The sequence below is a fragment of the Eumetopias jubatus genome, unplaced genomic scaffold (genome assembly GCF_037043125.1).
Source record: "Eumetopias jubatus isolate StellerSeaLion01/CBP00866 unplaced genomic scaffold, mEumJub1_p1.0 scaffold_17, whole genome shotgun sequence".
Classification (NCBI taxonomy): domain Eukaryota; kingdom Metazoa; phylum Chordata; class Mammalia; order Carnivora; family Otariidae; genus Eumetopias; species Eumetopias jubatus.
The window spans coordinates 74,962,868-74,977,462 of NW_028274823.1; the positions used below are offsets into that span (position 1 = coordinate 74,962,868).

The 14,595-nt window shown below is 50.4% G+C and overlaps 1 protein-coding gene across 2 annotated transcripts in view; it reads left to right on the forward strand.

Annotated features, from left to right (window-relative positions):
• Positions 1-9,926, forward strand: part of SLC35F3 (solute carrier family 35 member F3) — a 391,086-nt gene extending 381,160 nt beyond the window's left edge. For both annotated transcript variants that reach the window (XM_028104641.1, XM_028104642.1), the window contains 4 exons: positions 3,301-3,426; positions 5,503-5,695; positions 6,514-6,603; positions 9,691-9,926. In XM_028104641.1, the coding sequence (XP_027960442.1) occupies positions 3,301-3,426; positions 5,503-5,695; positions 6,514-6,603; positions 9,691-9,926 (645 nt within the window). The remainder of the gene's footprint in view (positions 1-3,300; positions 3,427-5,502; positions 5,696-6,513; positions 6,604-9,690) is intronic.
• Positions 9,927-14,595: the final 4,669 nt, after the last annotated feature.

Genomic DNA, 14,595 nt, shown 5'->3' on the forward strand with positions numbered 1-14,595 from the left:
AGGCTGTCCCTGAACGGTAGCTCCAGCATCTGATCCCGACTGCCTTGTGTTGGGGAGGCTGACCCCTGCCGCCCGAGCACAGCACAGGGGAGGACCCAGAACACACAGAGCCCGGGGAAGCACCAGAAGGCTCAGAGCTAGCCCCTTCCCACACCCTGAAATCAGAAGGGTCCACTAGACGATCCCGCCGAACTCTGATAGTCTGATGGATAAGAGCAGCCAGGAGCTGGGAGGGGAAGCCTGTTTACAATTTGTCCTTTCTGTTGCTCAGAATTGCCCCAGATTGTACACGTCCACAGTGCACCCCACGGGGCTCAGTCTGGCAGAGGGCACGCAGTCCATCCCCGTTTGAGCAGAGTGGGGAGCTTGTCTGAGAGGCGGTCAGACCCCATGCTGCGCCCACCTCTCTCGTTCCTCCTTGATCCTTAAGGGGTTTGGCTCCTTCCGCTCAGCCTGACATCAGAGAGGGAGCAGTGGGGCCATAAGGGATGCAGGATGGAGCCCCTGGGGCCGGGCAGGCTACAGTGGGGTCACCATGCGAGGGGAGGCCACCAGTAAGAGGGTAATTGGCAACACGCTGACCGTGGTCACCACGTCTCCTGCGCCTACATTTCCTCCCCCTCTAGCTAACTTCCCCACCACCGCCCCCCCCCCCGCCCTTCTCGGTGCTAGGGCCACTGTTACCCATCAGTCTGAAGTCCCGAGTCCCTGTTTTCGGACAGGTCAGTGGGATACGTGGAGGGGGTGGTGGAAGGTGGGAGAAAGGAGAGACGGGGAGAAGTTCAGTTGTCTCCTTTCCTTTATTTTCTCCTCAAACTCAGCATTCTGCCCCAGGGACACCCTGACCTAGAAGATGGGGAGGGGGTGGCATGTGAAACCACAGGACAGGTACCACTGGCCTTCCCGGAAAGTACATCGTAGTGCAGGAAATAGGCAGCAAACATTCCCAAGTGCAAACCAAGAACACCCACTATGTTATGATATGAGTGTAAAGTATACATGTCATTTTTAAGGATAGAACTGGGATCTTGAAAGGCATGTCAGGCTTGAGGAAGGACTTCCAGGCTCTGCCCCCCCAAACCCGTAGGGTGTTTCAGCTCTGCTCTGCCGTCAGGGCCATTAAGAGTGAGCTTCGCTCCAGCACTTTGGGCGGGCCCCAGGCTAAGGGCCCCCGGGGGGGAATCCCAGCAGGGCTGCTAGTGCTAGGAGACTGGATGCCCCACGATATGGAGCAGGCTGATCCTGTGACCTGTGGTGGGGACCCCCAAGAGGAGAGCTGGAGGCGGGAGCTGGGGGACCATAGTCCCCTGGTGCCACCTCTCACAATGACCTCCGGGCTCCTGGGCTCCTCAAGCGTGGCCTGGAGGGCTCTACCTCTTCCCCACCAACCCCTTCCCTCAGCTCTTCTGCACAGCACAGCCCTGGGGCGGGGACGGGGAGCTTGCAGCCCTTTATTATTGAATCAGTAGAGAAGACAGAGAAAGAGGTTGGAGACCAGCCTCCTGTGTCTTGAGGAGAGAATCAACCCTTGGGCTCCTTCATTTCCTTGAAACTTCAGCCCAAAGTTTGGAAAGACTCAAGCACCTTTGGGGATGCACCAAATCATCAGAAATTCAGCTCTCTTCTTCCTTCCCCCTTTGTTCTAGTTATTTCTCTCCCTGTGGCCTAGCGAGGTCAACCTGTTCCAAACAGCATCTTTGCATTATGTGTGTCCCCTGGCCCAGAACTCTGCCTGCCTCGTCACTTGCCCCTTTCTTGTCCTGGAAGGAAGAAAACGTCACTTATTGTCTTACTATCTCTGTTTCTTTCTCTTCGTGAACAGTTGTACACAATACGGGTATCATTTGCATATGAAACGTATTCAGCGTGTGATGCAGAATGAGGCCTAACAGTGAGCTACTAAGCCAGAGAGGGCAAGTAGACAATCAGTTGCCTGGCACGCCTCTAATACATGACCATCACCTGCTCTCCCCAGAGCCTCTGTGTTGTTACATGGGCAGACTTAGCATTATAGGAAAATATTGCACGAGGAATATTCTAGAAGTATGTAACTCACACTGCGTGAGGCTCAACCACGTTACCTTTCACTAACCTGAAAATGTTATGCTTAAGCCACAAAGGAAACCTCAATTCAAATCTCAGAGTATAGTTGGCAGTGGTATATTCTGTGAACCCTACTTTTCGTGGTCATATAGATCAACACTGACTTTGCGATCAGAAGGACCTGAAATTTTGCATCCCCGCACGGCCACACACCAGCTCTGTAACTTTGGGCAAGTTACACGACCTCTCTGAGCCAAAGTTTTCATGTTTACAAAATGAAATGGATGATAGTATCTGCCTATTTTGAGGATCGAATGAGAAAATACATAGACGACACTTATCCTGTGACCACTTCGTCAGTCAACGGTGGCTACTTGAGATTGTTATTGGTAGCCTAGGTCAGTTTTGAATGACCCATTAAGAGGGATAAAGCTCTCAGTGAATCCAGGAGAGGAAACGTGTTCTGCCTACGGCACCCCTGGCCCCCTTTGCACCAGCGACACGTAGGTAGCTCCATGACCAGCCACCTCGGGCTAGAACCACCTTACCCTCTGCGCTGATGCATTTCTCCTTCGTGAAATGTTATCCCAAGTAGTTAGTGCCCTGTGTAATCGGACAGCTTTACTTTGTACGGCAGCAGAAATGTGTACATCTCCCTGGGGCGTCCATTCAACGCAAGAAGTCTGGGTCCGAACAATCCCAGGATTGAGGGGGGCCGTGGGGGGAAGGCCCCGCCACAGCTAAGGAAAGGCACGGCGCCCCCAGGGGTAGGACACTGGGGCCCTTTGGCACATGACACTCACTCTTTCAGAAGACCCTACCCCTGGCCAACATCTGTGCCCTCTCTGTTGAGATACCACGTACCTAAGAGCAAGATGACATGAGGTGCTTTCAGAAGTTTGGGTGGGAACTGGGGTCATTTCCAGGGGCGGTCTACCAGACCTCGTCAGGGCCAGATCCCCTGCTGTTGGCATTATGACCGCCTCCTGTGCGGTCTCCAAGCACCACAGGGATAGGCCACCCCATGATGCTGAGCCACGGCACGTCTCCTTGCCGCCAGCTCTTCCGGGGGTTCGATCACGCTAAGCTTTCCTAAGCAAGAACAGGAATTTCGTTTGTTCTCCAGAGAACTGGGAAGGAGACACCACTCTTCCCTCGCATGAAAACGCTCATGAGCATTTCTGCCTCGCTGGCCCTTCGGTGGCCCGTCAGACTCCCCACCACCACCCTCACCACTGGTTTCTCCCTTCTGTGCAGATTGTGGCCGCCATTCTTGCCATTGCTGGGATCGTGATGATGACCTACGCCGATGGCTTCCACAGCCACTCTGTCATCGGCATAGCGCTGGTGGTGGGCTCTGCATCCATGTCTGCCCTCTACAAGGTAAGCACGGGGGAAGCAAGCTCTCTGAGAGAAGAGCAGGCCTCAGTGTGGCCGGCCCGTTACCTTTGGGGCATCTTTGATGGTACCTGTGCTTTAAGACGAGCAGCTGTTTTCAGTGTGCAGACAGACTTGCAGGGATGAGGGAGGCATGCACCCGCTCTTGGCTTTGGCTCTCTAGACCTTTCCATCCAGGGCCATCTCTTTGCAGCATTGGGCATAAAATAGGTGGAACAGTGGATGGGCCCAGCCTCGGTCAGATGACTTCATTGGTTGGCAAGGACTGGAGAAGGACCGGGGCCTGGGGGCTGGCTCGGCATTTGGGGAGATGACTTCCCACCAGGTTTGACAGGAAGATTTAAATATCTGGTGCAGCCTCGTCATTGAGATCTTTCATTGCATGGTTTTTTGCAGCTACTGGTACTCAGCGTGAATCCATATGCATTTTAAGCATTGCCTGTAGCAATAAATAAAAACCCAACTCCTGTGATACGGGGATTATAACACATTTTTGACAAAATGTGGGGAAGCCCTAGAAAACATGTCCCAGCTGCAGGGCTGGATGAAGCCATGTGTGCCCCCCACCCTTTGCTCCCCCACCCCCTCATGTCTCCTGGCTGGTCTCCTCCCTCCTTCCCTTGTTTCCTGTCTCCTTCTTTTACCTCCATAGTGAAGACTGCAAATTTTCTCTGTCCTCCAAGTTGGGAACCTCACCTGGAGGATTCAGTGAGGAATGAGGTTTTAGCTTTGAGACTTAATGGCCCTTCCTGGATCCAGGCAGTAGGACAGAGGAAAATTAAATACGGTAGAGAGTTAGAAGAAAAGGCACTTTTTTTTTTTTTCCCAGCTCTGTGTGTAACACATTTTGTGGTTTTGGGATGAGAAATGACTGTACCTTCCCGTCCTTCATCAGCTCCCCACACTCACTGCCCACAGAGAGAGGCACACACACCATCTACCTGCTCTGGGACGCATCTCCCCGGGAGGATGTGATAGCCCCGCACCACTCTGAGACTTCAAAGCCACTATTGAGATGCAGAAAATGGGACCAGGCCACACTCTGCTGGACTCAGTTAGCTGCGTGCTAATGGGAAGCAGAGCGCATACGGAAATGCAATCCACAGTGAACACAAATTTCCGATTTCGACTCCCGTTTCCTAGCTCCTCCACCGCCTGATCTTTATCCAGAGGGGCCAGTGGGTGGAAGGCTGAAAGCAATTTATTTCTCTTCTTATACCTCCTGCACAAATGCCCAGAAATACCTGAAAGATTTGTGAAGTGACTGAAAAAGGAGGAGGCAGGCAAAGTAGGAGGCACAACAATGCAGAGACTCAAGTTGGACTCGAATCCGTTCACTGGTTGTGGACAGTTCACTGGAACATGGGGGCGGCTGCCTCTGTCATCCCGGCTTCCCGGCCACTCCAGGCACGTCTGTCCCTCTCCTTCTGGGCCTCACACCCCTCAAATACGTACAAACAGGGACAGGTGCAAGAAATCCAGGTGGGGTACATACCACTAAACCCCACGCTGTTTCTGGACGAGGGCGGGTGGGATGGAGCAGAGATGAGCCCTGAGTGTTATAATCCCTCTGCCTTCGATTTATAGAAAATGCCTTGGCAGCCAAAGCTCTTTGTTCTGGGGGCAGGCTGTGTTGTAGAAAGGCAGAGGTCCCCAAGAGGGACGTGTCCCCGTGGCAGCTATTTCCAATTCCGGTGGCTTCCCCCATCATTGGACGCTCTGAAGCTGGGACACGGTGTCATGAGTACAGCACAGACAGCTCAAGCCTAGCGTGAAAAAGCCATGACTCCCGGAGATGCCCTCCAGGAGGCCTGAGATCCGTAACTCTCCATTGTGGCGCTGCTGAGATTTGAGTATTCGTACGAGCGCGCCTAGGGCAGACCCCGGCCCCCTTTCCCTGAAGGCCTGGTGAGGTCGGATTAGCCTGTCACCTGGATTTGCCCGTCACCTGGCTGCCGTCCGGCGCTCCGGCCCAGCCTCCATCAGGTGCACCCACTGCCCCTGAGGCAAGATGGCGGCTGAGGCAAGCCTTCACCCACCCTCCTCTGCTTTCTCTGGCAGGTTCTGTTCAAGCTCCTCCTGGGCAGTGCTAAGTTCGGAGAAGCCGCCTTATTTCTGTCCATTTTGGGTGTGTTTAACATCTTCTTCATCACCTGTATTCCCGTCATCCTCTACTTTACCAAAGTGGAATACTGGAGCTCTTTCGATGACATTCCATGGGGAAACCTTTGTGGATTTTCAGTCCTCTTATTGAGTAAGTGGCGATCCCCCCTGTCAGAACCCCCCTGTCAGAAGCGACGACCGATGAGCAGGACCCGGGCAGCTCCAGGGGCATCTAGAAACCCATGCCCGAAAGAAGAGAAGCCTTCTATGGTTATCCTTAAGTTCCCAGTGCTTTTCAAGACCCTGGTGTCTCTCCACGTGAAGCCTTTGTAATGACGACTCTGGATTCTAATTCCAGAACCACCAGCATGGCCGTAGGAGTCACAGTCACCGCTGCTCCGAATAGTGCTGTGTGTGACCTCCTGATAACAGAACCTTCCTTACAGGCCCGGGAGGGAGCTGGTCAGTTAATGCACGCAGAGTTCTTAGAACATTGTCTGATGTGAGTCAGTGTCCAACACGTTGTCTCAGTTATCGTTACGGTGAATATCATCACCACCATTACTTGGGAGAAGGCTGGTCCTAGGCAGGAAAGTAGCCAAGGACGGGCCTCACCCAGTTTCCATCTCAAAAGGCATAACCCAAAGCCCCTGGCCGCCCTCATCCCAGAATCACTGTCAGCGACGGAGAAAAGCAAAGTTAGTAGGATGAGTCGGATGGTCCCCGTCGTTTTTCCCAGGGCCTTCTCACTGACGACCGTTCCCGGATTTCTTTGCTCTTCTTCAAAGCTCGGGGAAGGGAGGAAAGCCGATTCATCGGGAGATTTGTCCCTAATCGCTACCCAGGCTCGCTGAGTAGTAACTCCCGTGACTCCAGCCTCACCGGAGAAGCTGGGGTGGGACAGACCAGGGAGGATGCCAAGGCCAGGGCCAGCAACCAATCACACCCTTCTTCTGTTCTTCGTTTCAGCATTCAATATTGTGTTAAATTTTGGAATCGCCGTTACGTACCCCACTCTGATGTCTGCTGGAATCGTCCTCAGTGTACCTGTGAATGCAGGTAAGCCTAGATGGCTTCCTCTGTCTGCTTGTAAACACACACTCACACTCACACACACTCACACTCACATGCGGTCTTGCTGTGTCTGCTATGGAAAGCATGTTGGCCCTTCTGGGTAGAAAGAAAGCACGTCGGTAGAATGTCGGCGTGTGTTATATACACGCTGTTTCTCCAGAATGCATCGATTTTCACTAACACACCAAGATAACGACAATCTCAAGCCCGTCTCTGTTCTAACTGCTGTGGGAACCAGAGATGAGTCTCGTTAATCTTGGTAATAAGTATGGAAAATTACGTAGCAGGAGAAACATTCAGTTTTGTAAGTGACTTTCTGGGGGAGAAAGTGTGCTCAGGGTGTGACAGGTGTGGGGTAGTGTTTGCAAACTGGGGAAGCACAAACATTATTTATTCTCCACCTCCCAGAAGGAACGAGAGCCCTTTGGCCAGTTACTCGGGACCTTGCTTTGCTTTCTGCTTGGGGATTCCCCAGTGCACTCTCTTGGCAGCTCTGTCAAAAACTTGTTGTCGACAGCACCTCACCTCCTTCCTCTTCCTGGCTCATTCTGGGGTCCATTTTGGATTTTCTTCCTGGAGCCCCCTCCTCACACCCGACAGCCCCATCTAACCTGTTCTTAGCCAGAGAAGGGTTTGTAAATCAGTCCTCTCCATCACACTCACCCCCTTGGCCGTGGCACAGCCCCCTCCCCCAAAGCCAAGTCCAGAAGCCTCTTACCCACAAGGCCATTAGAGGATTCACCCCCAGGGAATGGCAAGCCCTTATCCTGTTCAATGTGGCATCACTAGGCAAAACAGCTCTCAATTTCCTAAGCCTTTTCCTGGGATTTGGTTCTTCACGCCTCCTGTCCCACATGTTCTGCACCTGACTCACCTCGGCCCCAGACGCTTCTCGGGATACCTCGGGGCAGTGTGTGGAAAAACGCCTGGCCGGGGCATCCAGGCACTGCGCTCGGGCCAGCACCAGCCCTCCCCACCTCGAGGGTGGTGGTCCCGGCTCATCAGCAGTCTGGGCCTTAGCTTGTCTCCCCTCAACACTTCAAGATGCTGAAAGTTCCAGAGCTCCTGGAGAGCTGGTAAGAAGTGGTCCAGCCTGTCCGTCTCCAGATGCTGCCGCCTTCGGAAAAATAACTTATCAAGTTACCCCCTCCACCTCACTGCGTCTTCATAGCTGCAGCGATCCTATTGCGAGAAGGCATCTGGCAGGTAGCTCCTAGGTGGAGGCTCACTTTGCCCGTCTCATACAGCCAGGTGCTTGAGAGATTAACCAGATTCCCTTCTTATTATTCACCTGCAACATAAGAGGTTTAATCGTGTGTCAAAGGAAGGAATCATATTCAATTCGCAACTGGAGGAGAGAAGCAGAGGGGCCCGCCATTACCGGATGTATCAGACCAGAGTCCTTGGGTGGCTTGCCCACACGCCCTGATGTTGATCACTGCTCATGTGCCCTGCTAATTGACTATCCCCAAATTGACTATCCCTGAATGTACCGAATGTTCTGTCATTATTAAAAATTCAAGTATTTCTGGATTACAGTGAGATAAAAGAGGCACTTGGTCTTTTTATATCTCTAAGGATATTCTTTTTTTATTTCTTATTTCTTATTCTTTTTTAGCTTTACTTGAATTCAAGTTAGTTAACATATAGTGTATTATTAGTTTCAGGGGTAGAATTTAGTGATTCCCCAGTCGCATATAACACCCAGTGCTCATCACATCATGTGCCCTCCTTAACGCCCATCACCCAGTTACCCCGTTTCCCCCACCGACCTCCCCTCCAGCAGCCCTCAGTTTGTTCCCTAGAGTTGAGAGTCTCTTATGGTTTGTCTCCCTCTCTGTTTTTATCTTATTTTATTTTTCCTTCCCTTCCTCTACGTTCATCTGTTTTGTTTCTTAAATTCCACATATGAGTGAAATTAGATGATCTTTATCTTTCTCGGCCTGACTTATTTAAAAGAGGCACTTTAATTCCACAAAAGGGCTACTAACAAAAATTTTTTTTCAGGTTTAACGTTCATCCCTTCCTCTTTCTTTGCCCACCCTGTAGACAAGGTGAGAGTCAGGGAGGAGGGGGAGGAGGGAGGCAGAGGAGGTAGACGACCGGGAGGGGAGAATGATGGAGCCAGGCCATCTCCTGGGCAGCCGGAGGGGGCCCACGCGTGGCGAGCTGGTGGACAGCCGGCCAGTGAGGCGGTTTTCAAAGGCTAACGCGGCAAACCCTCTTTCACCAAATGATACAAAAGAAATGTAGTGGGTGCCTCTTGGGCAGAGGGCGGGCTCCACATCTGCTTTGTCTGGCTGAATTAAGAAAACAGGGAAATAAAACAAAAAAAAAAAAAGGAAAAAGACAAACCTTAATATCCCCAACGTTTTTGACCATTTAGCTCTGAAGAGGATGGTGATGTGGGTTTTTATTTATGGACATGGATCCTACTTCTCATTTTGTTCCCTCACCTGATGTGAGTCAGGTATGAGCCATGTGCCCTGTAGACCTTTAAAAAACATTAATAGGTGGCTTTAGAGCCTCCTGCTAATGATGCCCTGGGGCAGAACAAGAATTTATATTTCTTATCTTCTAAAACCAGTTTGAGTTTGGTCTTCAAACCATATATATGCATATATTAGGAAATGATGCTTTTAAATTATAAAATGTCATTTTTTTTCATGTCATAGAAGACATGAAAAGTACCAAAAATATAAAGAAAGCAATAACATTTTCAGTGTCCTGCCACCCAGGGGTGGCCAAGATTAAACTTTGGGGTGGTGTGTGTGTGTGTGTGTATCTCCAACTCCCCATTCGTTTTGTCTCTCGCTCAAATCACTGTCTGAACTAAGTTGTCAGGTCAGTTTGGAGAAGTGAAATAAAACGCCAGGCTTCACACCAGAGAGGTGCTACAAAATTAAGAGGCAGCCCCTGCCCGCTAGGAACAAAGCCACACCGAGGAGGATTCTGCGGTCAAGGAAGACCCCTGCTCCGCGCCGCCGGCACAAGGGGACGCCCCGGGCCCCACCCTGCGCCCGGGGCCTGGCTCCCGGTCTGAGTAACCCGGCTTCTCTCTGTCTTGCGCAGTGGTTGATCACTACACCAGTAAGATAGTCTTCAACGGGGTCCGGGTCGTCGCCATCATCATCATCGGCCTGGGCTTCCTCCTGCTGCTCTTGCCCGAGGAGTGGGACGTCTGGTTGATCAAGCTGCTCACCCGCCTCAAAGTGAGGAAGAAGGAGGAGACAGCGGAGGGCAGCGCAGACCTGGGCTCAGGACCTCAGAGCAAGAACAGAAGAGCCCGCCCCTCCTTCGCGCGCTGACCTCGGCCCCCCAGAACTCCGCTGCGAACGCTCACGCTCGGGTTAGGGACTTGGAGGTCTGTTCCTAACAGGGGACCCTCAGTTTGGTAAGGTGTGTACATACCTGTACAGTTCCGGTAATCTGCGGTAAGTTATACGGTATTTATTGGCATGTCCAATTTGCTTGCACTTTTTCCACATCAGACCTTTCACCTAAGGGTACCAATTCCAAATGAACGAGAAAAGAAGAGCCTCTGGGCCCTTTTGAAATGAATGTAAAGCCGGTTAAAATGATCCTTGCATAGATTGTTCGGGATGACAAGAGGCAGGGCAGGTGTTTTGAATCTTAGCAACTGCAAATTACATTGCACACTGTGATTATTTCTCAGCTATGGTAGGTCATATTTCGTTTTATACCAGAGCTGTCCTCTTAATTTTAAGGGATTTCAATGAACCAAACGATAACTGTAAGTTACTTTGGGTGGATGGAGGGAGGGAGGGATGGATGTGAAGAGGGGAAGCAGAAAAGCAAAAAATGGACTTCGGAACCCACCAACTGCGGCTAACCTGGGGGAAGGGGGCAGGTGGAGGCCACCAGGCCGGAGGCAGGTTGCAGAAAGGGAGTCCGAGCCCCAGCCGGCCTGCTCTCACGAGAGTGTGTAAGATCGTGCAAGAGAAATTACAGTGCCTTCTACAGAATTTCTGTCCTTACCTACGTGAAGCGAGGTGACATTGTAAGTCACTGGCGCCGTCTTATAATTTAGATGTACAAATCTTTAGAAACAAAACTATCTATGTGTGTGTACGTGTACAAAAATGACAAGCTGATGACCAGTGTAAGAGAACATGGGTGGCGGTGCGCAATGCACATATACGGTAGACCAGGCGGGAGGTGAATTTCTGGTTCCTTTTACTCCATGATCAAGATGGAAAAATTCTCTACCGAATCTGTAAACCTTTTTATGAAACTTTTAAAGCACCAGGCTGTTTACTTACACAATTTAGGTCTGCCAGAAAATTCTATCTGTGATAGATCTGTCAAGAGGGACACGGGGGTTAGAGTTTACTATTTTTGAAGTTTACATTGTTACATACGAAATGGAAACCTTATTTTGAAATGTTATCATAACCCAATGGTGCATTCTGTGACCATGGAGTCTTTCGTGTCATAGGGGAAAGGGGCATTCATGACCTGAACTTTTTAGCGAATTATTATTCTGTTTCCATTACCTGTTTGGCCAAACAGATTAATAAACTATTTAAAAAAGAAGCATCCCGCGCTGTGTTGGTGGCTACTTTGTCGCTTCCCCACTGTGCCCCTTCCTTCCTCACCTTACCCTTTGCTCCTAGCAGGTGCCACCCTCCTGCACTATCGAGGCATGGGAAACCCACCCAGCCACCTCAGCGGCAGAAAATTCTTATTGTAACAGCAGAGTTGACCGTCACCAAAGCAAAATGCAAAACAGCGGGGCCTCGTAAAAATGTCTTGAGGCAGAGTCTCCCTCCCCTTCTCCTCTCCTTTGTCCCCTTCTCCTTTCCCTCCAGGTGCCTGCCCCCCACTCAGCTCTGGGTGTCGCTGCTCTCTCTCGTTTTTCTGCCCTGACTATGGCTCCTCGGAGCAGCTTGCATGGGCCCCTCCTAGCTGCCTCCAGGCGGCCGCCACAGTCCGCATGTGGAGGTGGTCTTCCAGCTCCCCTCCCAAGCCTCCCTTCTGCCTGCGTGTCCTAACCTAGTTCTAGCTCTGGAGAGAGTTTGGTGTCCCGGCTTCAGTAGCACACACAATTTCGGTTCCAGGCAGCTTCAGCCAGGGGCTGTGAGGTCCAATGTCTCTCGTTCTGCAGCTGCGAACGGCAGGTGCTCTAGGGGGGGAGGGGGCGTGAGCAGAGAGGAGATGGCGAGGACACCTCATCCTTCCCGCCACACCTAGAGCGATTACACACCATGGGGTGTTTGCTTGCTACATGGGGTCAGACGCCGGGAGCTGAGCCGTCCAAAGCAGAGAGCTCCCTGCCTGATGTGTCCAGTGTGTGCTATGAGGGGGATTCCCCTCAGCCCCCTTAGCGGAGCCGGGGTGAGTCACTGCCATGATTCTGTCTGGGCTCCAGACCCCTCCAGTTTCCTCGGAGGGCCAAACAAACATTTCCTATGAAGCCATAACATGAAAACGTTGGGAAACCCAGCCCTAGAGTAGATTCGCCTCGTTCTCCCGTTTGGCATAAAAGACTATGAAGACTCAAAAGCATGGGAAGCAGGGGCTGGCTCAACGGGATTTTTGTACACTGATCATAGCAGGCTATTCACGGCAGTCAAGGGGTGGAAGCCACCCAGGCGTCCATCAATGGCTGAATTAGATAAACAAAATGTACACAACAAAATGTACACACAGCCTTAAAAAAAAAAAAAAAAGGGAATTCTGACCCATGCTACCACATGGATGAATCTCGAAGACATAATGCTGAATGAAATAAGTCACAGAAGGACAAATATAGGATTCCCCTTATATGAGGTACCCAGAATCGTCAAATTCATAGAGACAGAAAGTAGAATGGTGGTTACTAGGGGCTGGAAATGAAGAGTTCTCGTTCAGTGGGGACAGAGTTTCAATTTTGTATAATAAAGATGTTCTGGAAGATGGATGGTGGCGATGGTTGCCCAGCCATGTGAGTGTACTTAATGCCCCTGAACTGTACACTTACAAATGCTTACGTGGTAAATTTTATGTATATTTTTTCATAATAATAATAATAAAACAACTTTGAAGGGTAAGGTATGTGGAATAAAAAGGTTAAAACTCTCAGGAATGGTTAATGCTCCTCTCTGGAGTAAAGTAGGGGAGATTTGAGAGGTTTCTTTCCAGAAAGGATACAAACCACAACCTCCCATCCCCACCCCAAGCAGGTTTCAAGAACTGAGATGAGCTGTGGCCAACCACGAAGGGATCTATGAAGAGAAAATCCCAGAAAAGAGTCCCTCCCAGTGGAACCGTGGGGTGACTGGGAAATAGCCTCCATCCCCGCTCTGCCCGGGGAATCGTCTGCCTTCTAGAGGCTAGTCTGGATAGCAGTGAAGGGATTCATCTATTTTCACTCCTTTTGAGGAGTTTAAGAGGGAAGACAGAAGGTACAAAGAGGATAAGGGGCCTCTGCTGCTGATCGAGGTGCCAGAGACTCTCAGAGCCTCCAGTCCTACCTTCTCTGTCAGAATATGGTCATGTGGAGCCAGAGGGCACGAAGTGACCAGCTGCCTTTTGCTACAACCAGTCAGAGCCGTTTCTAGGAGCTCATACCTGCTCACATCTGCTATGCAGATGCTCAGGATAAAGGAAATCAGGAGAGAAGAAAGTGTTGCCAGAGACCTCGCACCCTGGAGAGCAGGTGTGTTGCCAAATCTAGCCAAGGATGCATAATAGGGAGTTCTGCATATTCAATTTTGAAAATAAATTATTTGTTCTAAAATTGGAACGTGGTGGTGGTTGCACAGCTCTGCAAATATTTCAAAATTCAATGAATTGTACACTTTAAATGGGGAATTTCATGGCGTGTGGATTATATCTCAGTAAAGTGGTTTTAAAAATAAATGATCAAAAATAGATGATGGAGGATGGATGGATAGATAGATGATAGATAAATGGTTGCCGCACACAAAATGAGTTAAAATTCCTCTGCCAAAATCTTACAAGCAGAGAGGACATTTCCTGGGTCGTTAGCTTGTTTTTGGCTGCCCAGCATGTGATCGCTGTTTGAAACAGCATGTTCCATCGTTCCCGAATCTGAAGGGAACAGATGCTCCATCTCGGACCCACCCCAGTCCAGGGGAGGGCAGTCGGGATGAACTGCTCTTGGCCGGCAGGCTGCCATCTCCCAGGACTTTGGTTCTGGAACAAGGCATGCCAGACCCTGGAGGACCGCGCCGGCCAGCTGTCCCCAGGCTCCCTGCTGCAGCCCCAGGCTCCTCCCAGTGTGGAGATGGGTGATTGCTGCCCATTTCCAAAAGGATCCTTCCAACTCACACTCTCACAGATCCTTCCCATGCAGCTGGGCTTGTGACGGCGCAGCAGGACTCCTCGGTCAAACTGCTTTAAAGAATGAATGGGAATGACTTATAAGAAATGCCTCAATGATCTATAAAGTGGATGTTCTTCACAGTGCTTAAAACACATTTTTAAAGAAATTTTGAACAATGGTATTTTCCCTTACCTATTTTTTCGTGTATTCAGCATTATCAGATTCTCGAGAAAACCCTTCCCCCTCCCATTTTTTAAAGTAATCTCTGTACCCAATGTAAGTCTCAAACATATGACCCTGAGATCAAGAGTCGCATCCTGCACAGACTGAACGAGCCAGGCGCCCCCCAAAAAAAAACCCTTTCCTTGAGTTAAAATACTGATAAACATCAGCCGAGGTCCATCTTCTCTAAATTATCAAAAAATGAGTTCCTGACATCATAGGAAATGCGATTTCGTGTAGTTACAATGTAATGAGTTGTGAATTTTAGCTCAGAACAAAAATGGCAAATTTTTCTTTTTCTTATCGAAAAAAGAACATGTCTCCTGGGGAAATTTGGGAATGCCCGTAAAGCTGCAAGCCAGCAACAATGCACTACTACAAGAATGCAGTTGTGTTAGGAGCCTCGGTAACAGTAATAGCAGCAGCCTGGGGAGAGTGGCCCCAGAGAGGAACCCCGAAGCTGG